This window comes from Alosa pseudoharengus, unplaced genomic scaffold (genome assembly GCF_046254945.1).
Source record: "Alosa pseudoharengus isolate Yale_2024_CS ecotype anadromous, Long Island Sound unplaced genomic scaffold, YU_APseudo_1.1 YU_APseudo_1.1_scf_12, whole genome shotgun sequence".
NCBI classification, from domain to species: domain Eukaryota; kingdom Metazoa; phylum Chordata; class Actinopteri; order Clupeiformes; family Clupeidae; genus Alosa; species Alosa pseudoharengus.
The window spans coordinates 8555459-8575766 of NW_027468587.1; the positions used below are offsets into that span (position 1 = coordinate 8555459).

At 41.2% G+C, this 20308-nt stretch overlaps 2 protein-coding genes across 2 annotated transcripts; both read right to left on the reverse strand.

The window, feature by feature from the left end:
- Positions 1-1520: 1520 nt before the first annotated feature.
- Positions 1521-3922, reverse strand: has1 (hyaluronan synthase 1). The gene is made up of 4 exons (XM_076279378.1): positions 3242-3922; positions 2777-3002; positions 2447-2579; positions 1521-2196 (listed from the first exon to the last, which is right to left on the reverse strand). Exons 1-4 carry the CDS (start codon positions 3920-3922, stop codon positions 1521-1523), a joined length of 1716 nt encoding a protein of 571 aa, XP_076135493.1.
- Positions 3923-7746: 3824 nt separating this feature from the next.
- On the reverse strand, positions 7747-10443 carry LOC143118869 (trypsin-3-like). The gene is made up of 4 exons (XM_076279995.1): positions 10312-10443; positions 9236-9498; positions 8381-8520; positions 7747-7924 (listed from the first exon to the last, which is right to left on the reverse strand). Exons 2-4 carry the CDS (start codon positions 9429-9431, stop codon positions 7775-7777), a joined length of 486 nt encoding a protein of 161 aa, XP_076136110.1. The 5' UTR covers positions 9432-9498; positions 10312-10443; the 3' UTR covers positions 7747-7774.
- Positions 10444-20308: the final 9865 nt, after the last annotated feature.

Here is a 20308-nt window from a genome sequence, read left to right on the forward strand (position 1 = left end):
CCCAATATCTGTTCCGAAATGTGTAGGCCTACATAACGTTCTACTATGGAGGACATAACAGGTATTTCTTTTGTGCTATTTATTATTTAAAAAAATGCCACAAACAGAGCACTTGACAAGAAAACATTGGGCTTATAGGCTTCAACACCACCACTAAAGCCCTATGAAACAATATCAAATAACATAGCCAGAATTTATCTTGGGCATATAGGTGAACACAAAATATATGAGGGCTTATTTTATAGCCTTATACTCTTTCAGGCGCTCTTCCGAAATTTGGTGCAAAGCTAGTGCAAATCCTATCAATAGGCTGGCAGTTGAGTTAACAAAATCAAGTGGACAAAATCAGGGCACGGTGTAGGCTACAACTAACACTCACATTCCTCCCCTTTGTTTCAACGAGTTCGAAGTAATGTCCATCCCTCAGAAGTTAGCGTTGGCTGCGTCTCGCTTCATTGCCACCAGCCTCTGTCACGTACCACATGGAGCTATGATTGCACTTCATGCTACCAGCCTCTGTCACGTAGGCTGCCGTGTGGAGCTCGTGCCTATTGCGCAAGCGCGCAGCTGAGAAAGCAGCGTCGCTGTCAAACCTGTTCCTAGGAAAAGTAACTTTGCGCCGAAAAAGGAACTATGTTACGTTACCAAATTTTCAGTAGTAGTGCGTTACACTACTTTTTACTCGAAAAAGTTATGTTACTGTAACTCGTTACTTTGTAACGTGTTACACACAACACTGAAATCCTGTTAGGCGTTTCAGAAAATCATAACTGCAGTATGTATGTCTTTTGTCTGCCTGACATTCTCTCAGACCCACTGCGTTATTATTTTTGTGTGCTTGTTGTGTGATTTGTTTTGTTTTGCTTTGTTTAACCCAGGGATAGGCGTGGGCATGTGTGCAGAAAGTGCTTTGGTTTTATATTGCAGGCCCATATCACTCCACATATATATCTCTCCATCCAACAGTGCATATTGTTTTAAAATAACAAACATAAGGAAGGTAGACCCCCCCTGTGTAACAACTGCCTTGACCTTGTCTATAGACATCCTAAGTTTTTGAGTCTTGTTACCAATACACAAAACTACGTCTGTCAATATATACAGTAAATATGTCAAATATAATGAATGAACATACATCATCAGTAGTCAGTGCAATATGTTTCACATTGATGTGGAAAAGTGCCCTAAGGACTGTTCAGCAGCTGACAACACGGAGGCTAATAAAAGATGTACTGCCTGTCAGCGCATTTCTGATAACCAAAGGTCAGAGAAGCCCAGTGCTCTTACTGAAGTCTTGGGAAATTGCCTTATTTTCAGTGTATGTACAGTAACTCAAACAGTATCATACACTTCATACAAAGGCATGTGAATAAATAGTTGCAATTTAAATCAAAATGTAAAATCTCACATTTCACAATATACTGTTCAATAAATTAAATAAATTGTTGCACATGTAAAGACATAAAAAAACAAATAAAAAACTAATATATAATAAATAATATTGAAGACTACACGCATCCCTACACCTCTAGCGCATAAGACTTTGATCGTCTCCGACAGACTCTCAAGAACACGAGCCAGTATAGAGAAACCATCAGGCTCCAGTAGCATATATACGCTATTGATCCAAAGACCACAAATTTCAACTCCTCTTGTTTTTTCTCTGTCCTCCAGTTCTGCTGCGTTTCCCTGTAGATGGTGTAGCCCAGTCCTCCCAACAAAACGGCCGCCCATACAGACAGAGGTAGAAGGGGTATGTAGTTGCCCACAATCTTGCGACGCCCTGATGTACCCCAGCTGCTTTTGTTCATTGTGATGATGGCAAAGTACTTGGCAGGAAGGAGACTGGTCATGTAAAGAGCGGAGTACAGTGACATGAATACCATCAGAAAGCTCCTGCGCAATAGACAGGCGTAGGCTGCTTTGACCAGACCGATGAGCTGAATGCAGCAAAGGACCCAGATGATGTCCCACAAGGAGCCCGTCCAGAAGAGCTTGATGATGGTGGCTGTGACGAAGAAGGGGAAGATTCCAGCTACGATGGACTCATAGGTCATCCAGAGATGATGCTTGTGCCACCACATGGCGTTGAACAACCACTCCCGGAAATAGGACTTTGTCCAGCGGGTCTGCTGGTTTAACCACCGTAAGAACTGTGCAGGAGTCTCGGTGTAACACTTTGATCGAGCTGTGTATCTGGGGAAAATGACATGCTCGCTATCAATACAACACTTCAGCGAAATATCTATTTGTGAGACTGTCTTGAGCTTGACAAAGGCTTTTGATCAAATGTGTAAAGAAGGAAGAATGAATAAAAGCTCAATAAAGTAGACTTAAGTAGACTTGTAAAGGTTAATCTGCGGACACAACCCAAAAAGTCTGTGCTAGTGCTCAGTATTTCAGTGTAGGGAGGTTAGTCACTACTGTGTGTAGGGAGGATACTCACTTTGTGGCATAGCCCATGCTCAGCATGCGGTTTGTGAGGTGACGATCATCCCCAAAAGTGCAGTGAGTCCCAAGAAACTTCTGGTTGTACCACGACTCCAAGAACTGCTGCAAGAGGTCGTTACGGTAAAGGCCTGCATTGATGAAGCAAAAACAAACACCTGCGAGTTAAAGTCTCTCTTTTATAATTTAAAAAAGTGGATAAAAAAGGAACATGACTGAGACAAAATGAGTATGCAAAAAACTGAGCATACAAAATGAGTGTACAAAAACATAAATAAATAGCAAAAATGAAAACATATGGATATTCTTCTTCCTATGTTTCTCTTACCAAGGGGGCCACTGATGCAAGAGACACAGTTAAAGAAGGACTGGCAGGAGCGCTCGATGTTGAACGCCATCCAGTATCTCAGGCTGCTCATGAAGCTGATGTACGAGTCCTTCTCGTTGAGGATCATCACATCTCCCCCTACTGCCCCGTACTTCTCGTTGCTCTCCAGCACCTTCACAAGCTCACAGGTGGCCAACGGGTCCAGCTTTGTGTCAGAGTCACACACCTGTGTGTGTATAAGCGCATAGAAAGAGAGAGAGATGGAGACAGGGAGAAAAGTAAAAGGCAATGTTTTTAGTATAGTGTTACAGTAATCCAGTTCTTTACATTACAATATTCATCATTTATCTGTCACTCTTGTCCAAAACAACGTAAAGTGAACTAACCCCTATCCCCAGTCCCCCTTGTGTTACATTTGGAAAGCCACATCCCTGACCACTAGACCTGCCGGACTCCTACCCTCACCTGTATGTAGTCCACGGATGGTCCCAGTGCCTTGAATGCGGTGTACATCACCTCCCGCTTGCCTCCCCACTTCTGCATGATGCAGACACAGCGCTTGGTCTGGATGAGCTCCTCCACCTCTCTCCGCTGGGGGTCTTCCTCCCAGAGTCCATCATCAGTGTCCAGCTCCAGGCTGCCCGCGCTGCTGCCCCTAGTGGGGTTCCATGTGTGGTAGTTGTTCTGCCACACATAGCACCCTGGGTCCTGGTCGGCAAAGACCTCTTTGAACATCTCCATCATGTAGAGGTCGTCCTCGGAGTTGCCGTCCACCACCATGATGATTTGCATCAGGTGCGATGGGTACACGAGTGCTCGTACTGAGTTCAGGCACTCGCGCAGGTACTCTGGGTCCTCCTGGTAGGCAGAGATGGTGAAGCCCACAGTCTTTGTGTAGGAGCAAGGCTTGCGTCTGAGAGTCATCCGCCGGTGCTCAATGAAGGCAAACAGACTCTGGATCAGCACATGGATGCTGAGAAGCAAGCCGTAGAAGCCAAAAGAAATGATGCCGTAAGGGGACGTGGCAATGGGGAACCCTGCTACGTAAGCCCATATCATCACCCCTAGTACCACCAAAGCGAAGAGGAAGGTCAGTATTGCACGCACTAATGTGCCAACTTTTCTGAGCAAAGGTTTCAGCTTCATATTTACACCTGGAAAAAAGAAAACAAGTTGTATTGTAAAAAAGAATGAAATTCAAATTGACAGAGAGATATTACAATACACAGTGGGTATATCTTTTTATCTTCATTTACCAGGATTTAGCTTACATCACAAGAAACCACATGAAATTATCAGATACAGAAACCACGTGAAATGACCATAAGAAATCGCGTGAAATTATCACAGGTTCAATTACAGTAGTTATGATCTAATGGAGACAACATTGCTGACAAAATAATGATTCCCTTTAAATATAAGTTAATAACAGTTAACTTCTAGCCTAATTTTTATCGGTATCACAAATTAGTAAACAGAGGCTACCCACTAAATCATTTTGGAATGTAAGTATCAGGTCATCATGCAGCCTACTTTAAACGGGAACATCGTTTACAGTAGAAGGCTAACGGTAGAACCCGTGCTATTTTGCTTGACATTACGAAAAAAATAAAAATATATATAAAAGCAAGTGTCTTACCCCTCCGTTGGTAATGCCCTCAGAAAACTTAAATCGCTCCCCTTAGTTCACCCCCTTAGCCTACTTGTAGTGACAACCACATGTGCAACGGTGCATTTATACAGCTTAAGCTAAAAGAAACACGCCCAAACATCTTATTTCCAGCCCTAAATGAGTTGTCCCATTCAGAAGACAGAACACCACTACGCTCCCTCCCTAACAGTAAATAACGCATGGGATTGTGTCAAACGTGGACTTTGACGTCATTAATACATATTTTAAAACCGTTCCTTGGAAGAACCAATATCGACATGAGATAATTAGGCTAGCTAATTTTCAAATAAATAATTTTTAAAAAGTAAATGTGTTTACATTCATTATTACAATACAATTACATTAGCCTACAAAACTTTCAGACATCCAAGTAGTATAATGAACATACTGCTTATTGAATGGTGGAATGAATTCGACCTGATGGTTCTGAGTGATTTTTTGGATCCTTAATGTGTTTGTGTGTGTGTGGGTGGCGGTGGTGTGTGTGTGTGTGGGGGGGGGGGGGGGTCACATTTAAGAAAGGGGCAGAGTCATTCTTCAGATTCACCTCAGCAATATGTGTCAAATGTGCCTACAAATGTTTCAGTTTAACTCTCCATTAATTTGCCTCTCATTTACTTGTCACTAACATTTCCAGCAAAGATCAGGGATGTAGTGGAGGCTAAATGCAAACGCAGTTTATCCACCTCTGAAATTTCAGAAATGATTTATCCACCTATTATTAGAGTTTATCCACCTCTCAAAAGAGTTTATTCACCAATTACAACTTTTAACATTCAAAAATCACTTTATCCATATTCATAATACAGTATGTACACTCAACACTCTAGGAACCATTTAATACCACTGGTATTGTTATAAACATTGAACAATAACCTCCACCATGATCAAACATGTTCTGAATGCCTTTTTTTTTTTTTTAAATCTGATACCGCATGACGCAGTTCACCTCACCGAGATCACAGAATTCATAGTTTACCTCTTATTTTACCACTACATTCCTGACAAAGATGTTGGCATTTATTGGAACAAAGGTGAACATATGTACAGTAGGCCATATACTGTTACCTTACTTATGTTGAGAGGCAGTAGCAGCAAAAAACTGTCCTGTCCTATTAGTAGTGTCTCGTGACACCCAGCCACTGTCCCGAGCACTGTAAAAATGTAATTTGCTAAATTTACTTAAAACAATTCAGGAAACTGATTGCCTCAAAATTTAGTAAAGTAGATCATTCATTTTAAGTTGTTAAAGCTGAAAAGAACTGTGTTTAGATAACTTGTGTGGTAGTAAAGTTGAAAAATCCCTAAAACCACCAATGAGGACTGCAGAAGTAGCACAAGGCACAAGCATGTTGGAAACACCTCATGCACTTTAGACATTTCTTCTTCTTCTCTTCTTTTTCTATTTATTTCCTTATTTATTTACGCATTGCACAGCCATGGAGACAGTATAATTGTATGTGACAAACATTTTTTAATTGAATTGAGTATAGTTAACTCAAAATCATTCATTAGTTTGACTGTAAAATGTTAGTTCAGACAACTTCAATATGGTTATGGGTATGGTTATGGTATTTAGCAGACACTTTTGTCCAAATATCTGAGTTACGTTCAGTAAGAAGCACTCATTAGCACAAATTATCCTTACAAAGCTAAGTGTTCACATTACTAGGCTGTTCCCAGAATGCCCAGTCTACACATTCTTAAAAAGATATCAATCCTTAACACATAACTAAGTGACAAACTGTTGTTGTCATGTCTGTTGTTGTAATTATTTGTTGGTGCCACAAACCATCAAGTAGATGACCATCCACAACACATTAATACTGTGCATAGATCTTAAAGAATTGATTATGCCGAAGACTCCGGCACACCCTACTCATATTTTTCAGTAAATGTTACTTAAGGCTGATGAGTTGAATTACTTTCCTCATCAGAAAGTTGTGTTAACTAAGTGTAGCCTAGGAGAGTCAACAAATTAGGAAGAAACCAGTAAAGTTATTTTGACAGCCTTACTAATTATATTAAGTAAGGTTAGCAATTAACAGTATGGCAGCCCTGTCCAGTTAGTAGTGTCCTGACAGTCACAGGACAGGACAGTGTCTCGGTGTCTCAGGACAGTGGCTGGATGTCATGGGACACTAACAGGTTGTCACAGGATAGTGGCTGGGTGTCACAGGACAGTGGCTGGGTGTCTCGGTACACTACTAACAGGACAGGACAGTTTTTGCTGCTAGTGCTACTGCTTATATTTCAGAGGTGAATTTCCTGCCTAGCTGCTGATCTTGTTATGTTAATTACAAGAATAGTAAATAAATAAAAACAAATAAATCTTAGGGTATAATATTTAATCTATATTAAATTATTATATAATTAATATTTATATATATATAAGCAACGTGTTCAAACCTTGAATGAAGGGAGAGGCTGACCACTCATCGTCTCTTTCAGTCCAACACAAAAGTAACAGAGTTCTTACACCCTCTATTGGCAAGAGATAGCTATTGCAATTTTCATGTACTGTGTAACTGTGCAAATGTTACTAGTGTCCAAAGCTGTTTTTTTAGGTACAGTGAGCATATGTTGTATAGCCTATATGGAGGATGGAGGTTTTTTATTTATTTATTTTTATTTTTATTATTTTTTTATTTTTTATTTATTATTTTATTTTTTTATTTTTTTAAGAACATCAAGTCAGATATGAGTCTATGACCTTGGCATTTGTAGACAGTTGTTTTGTGTAGTGCCTCCATACATTGCGGCAATCAACAGCAAATATGGATTAAGAAAAAGTTAAAATGTTAAAACTGAATGTTAAAACTTATTTCATTCTTTATGAATGTTTTGAATTGCTAACATACAAGCTCATGAGTTTACTTTCCCTGTTTCACATTGTTTTGCGTCATAGACCTCTCTTCTCAATAAATCATGAATTGCGAATCATAAAAAAAGTAATATAAATGTTACAAATTTACAAACATTTTAACCTCTGTTTTTTTCCCCTTTCAAAACATCTTTTACAATTGTTCAGTGGTGCCCCTCATTTAGAGTATGATGAAAATTAGCTGTTACTGTCATTTTATTTCTGCTACCGTTGTTACTTATCACATGAGCAATCACCCATGCAGCACATCACTCCAAAATCACTGCTTATGCCCAATGCAGAAAAAGAAAAGACTTGCACATGTTTGTGTTCATGTGCAATTAATTGTCTGTGTGGTGCAGAGCAGCGGAGAGCACGGTGAATCAGACACTGAGTGGCTTCATTTGATTTCTTGTATTTATGGCCATTCACTGTCCTCTCATCTAAGGTCCATCTGCGGCGCTTATCCGGAGGCCATGGTCTCCTTGATCCAGGAGATGTAGTTGCAGACCTTGGCGTAGACACCAGGCTTGTTCCTCATGGCGCAGCCTTTACCCCAGGACACGACACCCTGCACCTCACCATTGCACACCAAAGGACCTCCTGAGTCACCCTATAAGACAAGAGAGAGGTGAGAGAGAGAGAGAAAGAAAGTGTTCTTGTAAATATAAAAACAGGGAAATTGAAACAACAATTGAACAATTGAAATCAAGCCTCCCAGATTTATCAACAATCACATTTGTCATCTTCACACACACATTTGAATACATTTGTTGAATTTTAGAAGGCAAATGCGTACTCTACCATGACCGTCAGTGGTAAATAAAGAAAGAAGAGGTGTTCATTTCTGTGCTCTCAGTCATAATTGGTACAGTTGTGATAACAGTTTTATTCACCACGAGACTACTTTTCACCCCTCAGTTTCTGTATTTACGCTCTCGATTCCTGAATCGGCGCTCGTTTTCATGCTTAATGCGCTCGCATAATAAAGGCAGCTATCTGACTCCATAGTTCCATGGCCTTATCTCAGGACAACAACAGCAACATCACAGGATTAGGTGAGCTGTACCTGGCACGAATCCTTGCCCCCCTCCATGAAGCCAGCACACATCATATTGGAGGTGACCTGGAAAGGATAGGCATCGTTCCAGCAGGTGTCGTCGTCAATGATGGGGATCTCCAGACACTGCAGCTTATCAGGGTACCTCGCTGCAGCAGGGACAGAGCAGGGATTGTGTTTTACAAAACCAAGTGGGAGGGAAGGGGCCAATCGAGGCACATTTATCAAGTGGTGGGCGCACTACTACTCCCGTGGACTCGAGAAAGCTTGATTACCATGTCTGAATGAACTCAAGCTGTGAATGCTCTCAGCTGACTGTTAAGCAACACATTATTTCATCAGCGAGAGCTGGCAGCTGTCTCTTGGGGATATGAGAGCCTGCCATTTCACTGAAAACTAAGCGGCATATGTGTCAAAGTGCTACAGAAAGGCTGTCTATCAGACACACACACTGACACATACACACGCTCTCTCTCTCTCTCTCTCTCTCTCTCCCTCTCTCTCTGTATTTCTTGATCTTTCTCACACAGAGAGAAATGCACACACATACATTCATAATGCACATTCTCCACTGCTCTCTCTTGTGCTCTTTGCCTTAATGTCAATCTCCATTACCCTCTCATTCACATTTATATACACTAAACACTCCCTCTCTCTCTCCCTCTCTCTCTCTCTCTCTCTCTCTAATCTTTCTCACTCTCTTACTCTGTCTCTCTTACACTCTCATTCATACAGACGCAGAAACTTAGGCATGTAAGTGGCACACCCTCATGCCTAGACACCCTCAAGATAGACCCCTCCCTCCCTACATGATCTCTCACACACACACACACACACACACACACACACACGTCACATACTCACAGCCTTGGTTGCTGTCGCGGATGTTGCCCCAGCCTGAGACGCGGCACATGGTTCCGGCGGGAGCGCAGTCGCTGGGCAGAGCCATGGTCTGCACGTACTGGTTGATGACTGCCGGCTGACTCAGCTTGATCAGCATGACGTCGTTGTCCACGGTGCGGGGGTTGTACTCGGGGTGGCGGATGGACTTGGCCGACATGATGTGCTGCTCCGTGCCCTCGGGCTCCCGGATGTGGTGCTCGCCCAGGCGCACCTCGGTGGGAGACCTGTGGGGTGACAAGCATCATGCGTATAGTGACAGGTAGACTACACACCGTTTTTTACAGGTACACAGAGCTGAACTGCACCTTGTTTTTAAGTGCTTAGAATCTGCTGGTGTTGCAGTCAAGGTGACGCAAACATTGCACCTTTCCACATTTTTGCTCCTTTTGCCCACTTGTCTGTATAAAAATATAAAGATGGCCCCAGCTGTGGCGCGACTGGCTGGGGCACCTGCACCGTGCGCCGGCGACCCGGGTTTGATTCCCGCCCCGTGGTCCTTTCCGGATCCCACCCCGACTCTCTCCCATTCATTTCCTGTCATTCTCCACTATCCTATCCGCAATAAAGGCATAAAAGTACAAAAAAATATACTTAAAATAATATACAGGTATATAAAGATGGTTTGAATCCAGACTTGTCTTATTTTCTGGCCCTCTGTATGAGTCCTTATAGATTTTATATTATTATCATAGCATTATGATCTTAATTGTTTCTGTAAAGATTCAGTGTTCAGAACATTGTTTACAGAAACAATTAAGATTATAATGCTACGATAATAATATAAAATCTATCTTAGCAAGAGTGACATCTAATCTGACCTGACATCAGAAATGTTGTCCTGTTTGTGTATGTGCCCAAATTATGTCCCATTTTTCCTAAAAGTGTTTTTTGTTTGTTTGTTTCCCAGAGTATGTTCTATTTGTTTTCATTGATTTTACATAATGGAGTTGACATCAAGTTTTAATCCTGTTCTCATCTATTCAGCCACATATATGTAAGCACAAGCTCCCTCACGGTCACTCTGCTGGGGCACTCACGATTGGTAGCAGTGGGCTGCAGAGAGGACCCAGTCGCTGGAGAGGAGGGTCCCGCCACAGTAGTTGTACCCGTCGAACAGAGACACTTGCCAGGGCACTGAGTTCTTCACACACTCATAGCCTCCGACAATTTTATCATCTTCTCCCTCCCAGGCAGATACTTTACAGAAAGGGAAAAAAATAAACAAAACTGGAAGGTATGCAATGAAACATATGGTATGCAGTCACAGAGACACCTCTTCAGGAAGTCTTAACCCACAGGGCCTCAACGCTATGATGTTGCATGCAATGATTGATTACGCCTGTGACTCGAAGTGCCCTAAAACCAAACATGTAGAATCCCATGTCACATTTAGCACACACAATAAATCTTTTAAGAGCATCAGTTGCATGATGTATTCTCCCACAAATGCTCAACTTATTGAATTATAAGAGCTTGTATTATTTTGTTAAGAAAAATCGTAAAATTGACCTGCCACTGCCAAGAAAGCCACGAGAAAATACAGCTTCATGTTTACCCTCACGTCCCTGTCGACCCCACCTGTTATATATCCACCACTGTGTTGGTTATCTTGGTCAGCTCAAGGCCCCAGCTTATCTGAATCCGACCCTGAAAAGACCAACTAAATGCAGCAACCAGTGTTGAGAAGGTTAAAGTGAATTCCACTACAGATTACAGAATACATACCCTAAAATGTAATTTGTAACATTTTGCGATAGATTACTTAAAGTAAGTCATTTTTAATACTTTGGATTACATCAGCATTGTATAATATTTTGTTAGCAGTGGATAAAACAGTTATGAGAGATTATGTGAAGTTATAAGACCCATAGTGTCAACAACAATCCACAACCTGCTTTACAGTAAGGATGGTTTGATATATATATATTTATATGGTATAAGCCTATGTGCTATGAAACACTGTAAAGGTCATTGTGTCGAAGCACCTACAACAGAGGCATTTTGACTACACATAGGCTAAAAAGGCTACCAAATGTCAAAGTATACACAGATTTTGTAAGATTTTATAAATTTCAACAGCACAAGGGTAGTTACATGCCTTTTTGCAGAACACTCAAGAAACGAGAACCAAAATCAGCCTAAAACATGCTGGCTGGATAGGCTCTATTGGCCTACAACAAAGCTAACTTTACATTCTACATTCCTAGAGAGTTTTTTAATTTAGGTTATCAGTATAGAAAGGGAAAGGAGCCGCCAGAGACATATAGGCTACACAGTATAGTATAAGTATATATGCTCTTTTGATCCCGTGAGGGAAATTTGGTCTCTGCATTTATCCCAATCCGTGAATTAGTGAAACACACTCAGCACACAGTGTACACACAGTGAGGTGAAGCACACACTAATCCCGGCGCAGTGAGCTGCTTGCAACAACAGCGGCGCTCGGGGAGCAGTGAGGGGTTGTGCCTTGCTCAAGGGCACTTCAGCCGTGCCTACTGGTTGGCACCCTCCGGTTACAAGTCCGAAGTGCTAACCAGTAGGCCACGGCTGCCCCAATATGGCTGCCCAGGCAGGCAAATATTTGAATTTGAGTGGAAAGCCTCAGCCTACATGTTATAATGATTTAAAATGTAACTGTATTCTGAATACCACCCATTTAAATTGTAACTCTATTTAAATAGTTACTCATATTTTGTATTTTAAATATGTAATCCAGAATACATGTGTACTTTTTCACAAAATCCCTGTCACTATTTTAAGGTATCATATCATCTTCATTAATCATAACAAACTTCAGACAAACATTATTATAATTAACAAAAAAATTAGCTAAGGAAACAAGACTCCCATATTGTGAAATACATGTTACAGTATATGGGGTGGTATGCATGAGTTATCTTTGTTTCAATCTTCAATCAGTCATATCTTTGTTATCTTTCTAGATTTATCTTTGTTTTAAATCATGTCTGAAAGCATAAAATTGTAGAATCTATAATCATTCAGGACTGATTTAGTGCTCAGAGCATGTGTTGATCTCCTTACCTTTTTTCTATTTCAACGTGTACCTTTTTAATCGCTTCAGCACATTCTGTGCTCCCATGCCAAATATAGATCTCGTCTTTATCAGAAACCCTCATACATTTAGCCCACTCAACAGGTTTAGATGTCCCTAGGCCCTGTAACAGATATAAAAGCCATTAAGGCCACTTTAGATCTTAATGTTATAATACTATCAAAATTATAAACCAGCATTATCATTGGTGCATTCATGAAATGTTTGAGAAGTAATCCAAAAATAAACAGACATGCTTAATCTTTGTAATTATATAATCATAATGTTAATAATCACTATTTACATACATTTTGAGAGGAAACTGCTTATTTCATATTTAAAACCTAATTTCATTTAAGCACTGCAACGTAACCTGCCCAGTGAGCAAGTGTCTCTTTCATGGCTCCTGTTTTTCATCTGGTAGTGTTAAATCACAAGGGAACAATCGCACAGTGTGGACGAGGACCACCCAGTTTGCCAGCTGGGCCTCCTGTTTGCCAACTCGTGCCTTTTTCATTTACTTCAGAGGAGTGAAGACTGCTGTTAGTTTCTTGCCTCTGTTCATTCAAAGAATATTCTTTTAGCTTGGTTTTTAATTATAAGGCATGCACCATCTATAGATATTTTTGTAGCACAATAACAATAAGAGGCTGATAAAATGGTGACACACCCTGGATATATTACGGTAAACAGAATGAACAGAACACCAGTGTGATTTAACACCCATAGGAAGTGCAGAGGGTGCAATTGTGAGCAGCTTCTACATAATATGACACAATTACTCCGTTGTGTGCAACATATTATATTTGTATAATAATAATAATACACGTACATGCAGAAAAGGTTTAGACCACTCTACTGTGTTGAACCTATTTCTGTTCCTGGGAGTTCAGGTAACCTGTCTCCCACAGAGACAAAAAAGAGAAGAAAAAAATAAATTAGGTAAATATTTGTACAAACTTTGGAACAGCTGGAGGATATATACCATGATATGTTAAAAAAAAAAACATTTCCAGGTCATTGACAAAGCATCTGATAAGATCCGTGAATGAGTAATATGCATCAATCTGGCTCTCTTTCAGGTTCACTATGAAGTTCACTTTCAGTGGTCTGTGGAACGCAAACACTGACACAAGCATAATACACATAATACACACCGTTTACTATTTATTTTCATAACAACTGAGATTGAAATCGGTTGACACAGTTGCAAGAGCCGAATGAAAAAGCATAAAATACCCGCAAGGGTGTATTGTGGAAACAACAAGGATGTAAGGCTGACTTCAGGCACACTTTCATTGAGACAAGGATACAGTTATTAAAGGCCTTTATTTAAGTATAGGGGCATAATACGAGTGAAAACGCCACCCAGTTCCCACCCTCTGGGCGTGGTTTTGGGGAGAATACCTGAATGAGTCGGGTGTATAGAGTAGTGTATGAGGGTGTATAGAGTAAAATGTGGTCACATGGTCCGATTACACCGGCACATCGGCAATGTACACATTAGTCTCTTGCTGAAAACATACATGCCAAATACTCCAACCATAGATACAGAGAAAGAAAACAATACATGCAACAACATTACAATTACATTAAGAAATGTATATATTATAGAAAAGGTCTGAAATCAATTTATTTATTTAGACCTGGATACAAGGATACAAGGAAGTTTATTGTCACATGCATATAGTTACTGGAAGTAAGAAATGCAGTGAAATTATGTCTGGTGTCAGCCTATTTGTGCATTAATTGGGGGGGGGGGGGTAAAATGTGCATAGAAGAAGGGTTTAGTAGATTAAGCGACAAGGGCTGCATAAGAAAGGTGGGGGAGGATTGGGATTGGGGGGGGCACCAACAAGGAGCACCCAAGAGCAACAGGAGCAAGGAAAAACTCCCTTACCAAGGAAGAAACCTTGGGCAGATCCACGGCTCAAGGGGCTAACCCAACTGCCAGGGGTCTTGGTGTGTGTGTTGGGGGGATAACAGGGGAGACGGGATAGTGTGTTGTGTATGTGGGGAGAGGGCAGTGTGCAATATGTATGTTGGACATGCTCCCTTAATGAGACAATGTGCTGTGTATTGGGGGGGGGGGGGCAGTGTGCTGTAAGTATGTTGGGGATGTGTGTTGGAGAAGCTTCCTGATTAAATAATGTGCTGTGTATGTAGGGGAGGGGGGGCAGTGTACTGCAAGTATGGTGAAGGGACTTACTATTGCAAGCAGAGTACTGTATGTATGATGTATATATCCAGGTTGAACTTCAAGAGCACCTTAATGTACCTGGAGTCTTCTACCTTCATGAACTGAGCATTCGCTTTTCCTTCCCTTTCAATCTTTGTGACCCGCAATGAATAATGGAACAATTACCATTAATGTACTGAATGTACATATATATTGTTTATATATATATCAAGTCAAGTCACTTTTATTTATATAGCGCATTTTTGTATGCACAGAGTGTACATGTACAATGAACAAAGGGTTCACTATATACTGTTAATTGGAAATAAAGTGAAACTGTCAGTCTCTGTTCTTATACATTCTAAAGTGAAAAACTAAAACTACAAACCCCACACTGCCAACAGAGGGCAGTAATGTATTTTGTATGCTGTGCACAACCCCTCAGACCTACTCTCATTTAGCCCCAGGGTCTATAATTAAACACGAGTGCCACTACTCACATTTTATGTGTAATTTTCAGTGTTGATTTTGTAGCCCATAATTTGCAATGAGACTGCAATGACAACAATCCTAACTATGAGAGGTTTTTGTCTGATTCACAAGATCCACATGCAAAATTACCTCTCACAGAATGCATTGTAGGGCCTAGTTGAATGCATTTATCTTAAGTCTTTAATGCACAAAGATATTCAGAGCAATCCAGAGTATGTGTGTGTGTGTTTGGAGGGCACAACATGTGGTTGTCTGTGCTGTCTATACTGTTTGTACCTCTTGAACTTGGAGAAAAGCAATTTCGTTCTGCTGTACACTCCTTGTTGTATGGTCTCTGAATGACAATGAAGTTCACTTTGACTTTGACTTTGTTTTCTGAGCATGCCTCTGTATACTGTACTTATATGTGCCTGAAAATTTATTATTTTTCCAAAACGGTCCCAAAGAGGAACTGTATATGGTAGGAGCAGGCTTCACTCAGTCTTTTATGTTACTTTTTAGAGTGCTTGGCCAAACTTAAATGTTAACTCAGAAAGAAAAAAAAAGCTGCACTTTGCACTTTGCACTTTATTGCACACGATTTAGTGCAATAAAACACGAATATATGCAAAGTGCGGCCTTTTTTCTTTCCAAAGAGGAACTGCTCACATTGCACAACTGCATAATGTTGAAACTTAACTTTGTGAGCTCAAAAACAAAGTGGGCCTCAGAGCTCTTCCTCTTCCTGTACATTATGCAAGAATCTCTGTGACAGTGCTAAATCTGTCTTTTTGAATAGTCCTTTGTCATGCTGAAATGACCATGTTCATTTGTCCAGTTGTAGTGGGGCCAAACAGTTCCACAGCATCCACAATATAGACTGAATTTATTGCAGCCCTTATACAGAACTGTTTTTTGATTTTTATGATATTCAGAGACCAAAATAGCCAGAAGGCAGAACTCATACTCAATTGTACAACAGTGAAGCTAACTATTATAATTACTTCCTGTAGAGGAATGATGAACTTACTGTCCCCTTGCTGAAAAAAAGAGAACTTTCATACCTAACTCAAAACCAAAGATTCTAGAGCGCTATGCGCTCTGGTGTTCAGTTTTACTATTTAACGTCCCGTTAAATGTGCCGTCAAAGCAAACAGTCACATGTCAGAGAGTGCTCGTCGACGCAGTAAAGAGCCAAGGTGTTTATCAGACCCAGACATGAAAACATTCAAATGTTAGGGTGCATGGAGCCAACCCTATGATTATGCATGCTTAAGGTTTAAATATAACGCTATCCCATGCAGCGTGGGCAACTTCTCCTCTCCTCCATTTCCTTGTACTTGCTATGTGTGTTGCAGGGTGATAGTAGTATGACTAACCATGACTCTCTGGGTATGGCAAGTAAGGCTCACTTCAGTTGTGGGGTCGGTTTATTTTGTGCTGTTGTGCAGTTAATGAAGGCCCATAATAAGTTGTTTTTCTCCAAAATGTGCATAGCTAATTTCCCCTCCGAAGCCAAGCATAAATAACAGTATTAGCACACTATCTCTCAACTTATTTTTCAAAACAGCATCATATGTTCACAACCATTTCAGACTTATATAACTTATGATAACATTTATCATCAGGCCAGAACTTTGTTATCCTTCAAAATGTATTTGAAATTTGAAATAACCTTGATTTATCAGGTGACAATCAAATAAGAAAGAACAGTGAGGTGTCATAACCATAGATTTATAAAACCATTTCCTATGTTTTTGTCTGTAAAAATCCTCATCACTTGCATCTGGAGCCATATCCCAGGAAACTTTTTTTTTTTTAAACTGTGAAGACCATCTACTGTACATGTACATGCTTATATGTGTTTCATTCACTATTATGTGTATTATTGTGGAAAAGGTTGAAAGTATCATATACATATCATTAGACACATACTGTAATTTGACATAGCTGTGGCTCTTGGTGGCTTTGCATCAATGAAGATGTATTTTGTTGAGAACCACTGCACCACTGTGACTAACTGTGACAGCAAATAACGGTGCAGTGAGAGTCAGAGCACAAGCATGGCTCTGGATTCATAAAAGGTCTTTTTTTAACATGGGAAATGGGAGTGGAGGCAGCCGGGCAGACAGCACCATGTGCCACGCACATGCAGCTTTCCATTCAGCTGGCGAAATGGAGCTTGGTAAAATCTGGAGACGGAGAGAAGGGGAAAAAAAATAAATGGGAAAAATTCACTGTGAGAAAGAAGCAGAGAAAGAGACAGAGGGAGAAGTGAGAGCTTTCACAGAGCATTCACAGAGCAGAGCTTTCACAGACCATTCATGTGGGAATCAAGCACGCTATTGAGGAATAACACAGAAAAAAGGTTTTCTAAGTAACAGGCTGGACATTCCCCTGTGGTACTGCAGTCAAAAATCACTTCTGTAAAACTTTCATGCGAAGCAGGACAGCAAAGGGATGTTTGATGTGCATTGCTTATCATCACGAGCTGGACAATGGTGCCTTGATCTTCTCTTTAGCATGGTACAGAGAACCCTGTCGCCGGCTTCCCCTCATTGCCTCATCATGCTGCACCAACAGATATGAAAATAAAGAGTGATATGATATGATATAAAAACTATGAAAATAGTCTCTGTTATCTGGTGTACATTCCCACAAGACTCATTTAAGCATGCACAGACACAAACTTGTGCAGACATAGACAGACAGACAAACAAACAGAGACAGGCACAAGCACACACACCCACACACATACACATTCTCTGTTTATTTACTGGCTTTGTCCACCAGTGTAGTGACTTAACATCTCTGATCAGAGTGTGGAGGGAGGATGTGTGGTTAGGGGAGAAGGAGAGAGGAAGTGGTTTAGGCTGGTGAGGTCGGGCTGTGTGTTGATGGTTTTGGGGAACTACGGGGTACCGTGGGCTGTGCGTAAGACGTTGGGGTGCCTTTGCCTCAACAAACAACATTCTTGACCTGCCCATGCCCGTGTGAGCAAGTTCCAGTCAACCTTGGTGTAACTTATAAGCAAACTGTCGAAGGTCATGACATGAAATTTAAACTTCCCCTGTCTCCTGCCCAGTCGCCGCAAAGCACTGACAGTTTCTCTTGAAGTCTCTAGTTATGCACTCAATATGTCAGTAAATCTTGTGAAATATAGACTAAAAGATGACAGGAAGAAAAAAGGGATAGAATGGAAAACCAGAGTCAAGAGGATAACGATCTGCCGACTATTTGCAGTACTGTGTTTGTTCTTTGAAAAATAGGGGGAAAACCGACAGTCACTGATGAATAACACAGAAAATGTTTTCTAAATAATAGGCTGAACATTCCCCAGGTGTATTGCAGTCAATCTCTTGGTTTTGCAAGACTGTCATGCAATGCAGGACCACCCCCACCCCTCCCCGGCCACGCCCTTGCACTATCTGCACACAAAAGGTATAAAAAATGAAAAACAACTCTCCCGAGACCCCAATCCCGCCAGAAACTCTTCTCAGTGCCCACTGAGTTCCCTTTGCTTGTTCTACACACCCAAATTGGTATTTGTGTTGGCCGACCTAATTGCAAGTTTGGTTGGTAAATCAAGCAGTGTGGCAAAACTCGGGTCTGTTAGAGCTGCCCTCAAACTACAGCTTTGAGGTAACTATTAATATCCCATGCAGACACCATCATTTGGAGTGACTCATAACAGCTTTATAGTACGGCCGGAGGAACAATCGATTGGAAAGGCTAAGGAAAGGACGGAGGAAAGAATAAATAAGCTTAGACAGAAAGAAAACTATGTTGTGATTCATGCCTTGTGAAATATGAGCAAATGCAAATAATTCTTGTAGGAAATGTTTCATATGGCGTTTGGCAGGAAATGGGAGGAAAAGCAAATCACTTTCATCAACTCCCACTTCTTTTGCCTGAGTCTTCAAAATCTGTCTCTTTCTCTCTCTCTCTCTTGCTCTCTCTCTCTTGCTTTCTCCCTGAAACTCTCTATCCATCACTTTCTCTCACGCTATGTTCCCCCGTCCGTCTCCCCCGCTTTGTTCTCAACCTCAGCACATCTGTGTGGCGAGCCAAAGAGCAGAGCATCCCGAGTGAGCGCACGACTCCAGGGCCAGGGAGGGATTTTCGTGTGTACTGTATGCGCCGGGAAGGAGCTTTGGGCTTTTGTGCTCCCTGTTCGTGAAACACTTTTGCTAACTCAAAAAAAGGCTTTTCTTGGTGTCCAAGAATGCAGAGGAAGAAAAGAGTGCCAATGTAACCTCTTCAAAGAGTCTCTGCTCATTAGCCTATAAGAACATCTGCTCAGCGTGTTATGACAACATGTGCTGAGCCAAGAGTTGCGCTTCACATTAAGTTGTATTTAACTATAATTGAAGTACACTAACACGGGGTGTGTAAAATACAGATGATCCACAGTATAGTGTGCATATAACAAATGTAATATCTCCGCAGTGTAACCAAAGACTCATCTAATTTGCTACAGCTTGTTTCGCCAGGCACTCCAGCACAGTTTTGAAACTTCAGTTCAGGTTGATTGCTATTGGTAATGCATAATGTTTCATTTGGCGGTATGGCTTTGTTCTGGGAGCCCCCTGCCCTTCCATGTGCAAACATGGAAAGCCTAAGGCAGAGAGAGCAACAAGATAAACCCCCCATACAGAACAGACCAGACATCAATTTCAACAACTAGACATTGATAAGTCAGATGTATGAGGAGGAGATGGGGTGGAGGTGGGTCATCCCGATCTGCACGTTATTATGAATGCATTTAAAGATGCGGTTATTTTTTTTCAAAAAAAAAAGTAATGTGACTGGAAAAGGCTGGCAAGCAAGCCGCAGACAAATCAGGGGATTCATTTCCCTGTTAGGTAGGCCTAGGCTAGGCCAGCAACACATGCTGGAGAGATGTAGGCCTACTGTAGGCTATGTTGACATCAAACCATGGAACAAACACAAGTTTACCCGACTGCTGTTCCCGCTGTTCATTCTCGTGAAGTTTCTTCCGTTTTTCATGAGCTGAATGGTAATTCAGTTTCATGTTCACCGAGACACTGTCGCTTGTCACTAGCTTGACTCAAGGGTGGACGGGGGAGGGGGCCTTCATTAAAGGAGAATTCCGGTGTGATATTGACCTAAAGTGAATTGAAACATGATACCGAGTGTGAACGTATGTCTCATAGCCCATCTCGGCTTGTCCCCTGCACTCCAAAATCTGGCGCTAGTTAGCCGATGCTACCAACAGCTTTTTCAATTGTGGTGCTTCGGCATCGGGCTAGCCATGCAAATAAATCACTGTTTTACACCATTTACGAGGCTCAATGTATCTCCACACTTC

Excerpts from the sequence above, each read along its gene's own strand:
- has1 (XM_076279378.1), bottom strand. The coding sequence starts at position 3,922 with ATGAAGCTGAAACCTTTGCTCAGAAAAGTTGGCACATTAGTGCGTGCA. Across the intron at positions 3,003-3,241 it reads CATCCGTGGACTACATACAG|GTGTGTGACTCTGACACAAA; the intron begins GTGAGGGTAGGA and ends ATACACACACAG. Across the intron at positions 2,580-2,776 it reads TTGCATCAGTGGCCCCCTTG|GCCTTTACCGTAACGACCTC; the intron begins GTAAGAGAAACA and ends TCATCAATGCAG.
- LOC143118869 (XM_076279995.1), bottom strand. The coding sequence starts at position 9,431 with ATGTCGGCCAAGTCCATCCGCCACCCCGAGTACAACCCCCGCACCGTG. Across the intron at positions 8,521-9,235 it reads CCGCGACAGCAACCAAGGCT|CGAGGTACCCTGATAAGCTG; the intron begins GTGAGTATGTGA and ends TCCCTGCTGCAG. Across the intron at positions 7,925-8,380 it reads GGGGCAAGGATTCGTGCCAG|GGTGACTCAGGAGGTCCTTT; the intron begins GTACAGCTCACC and ends CTTGTCTTATAG.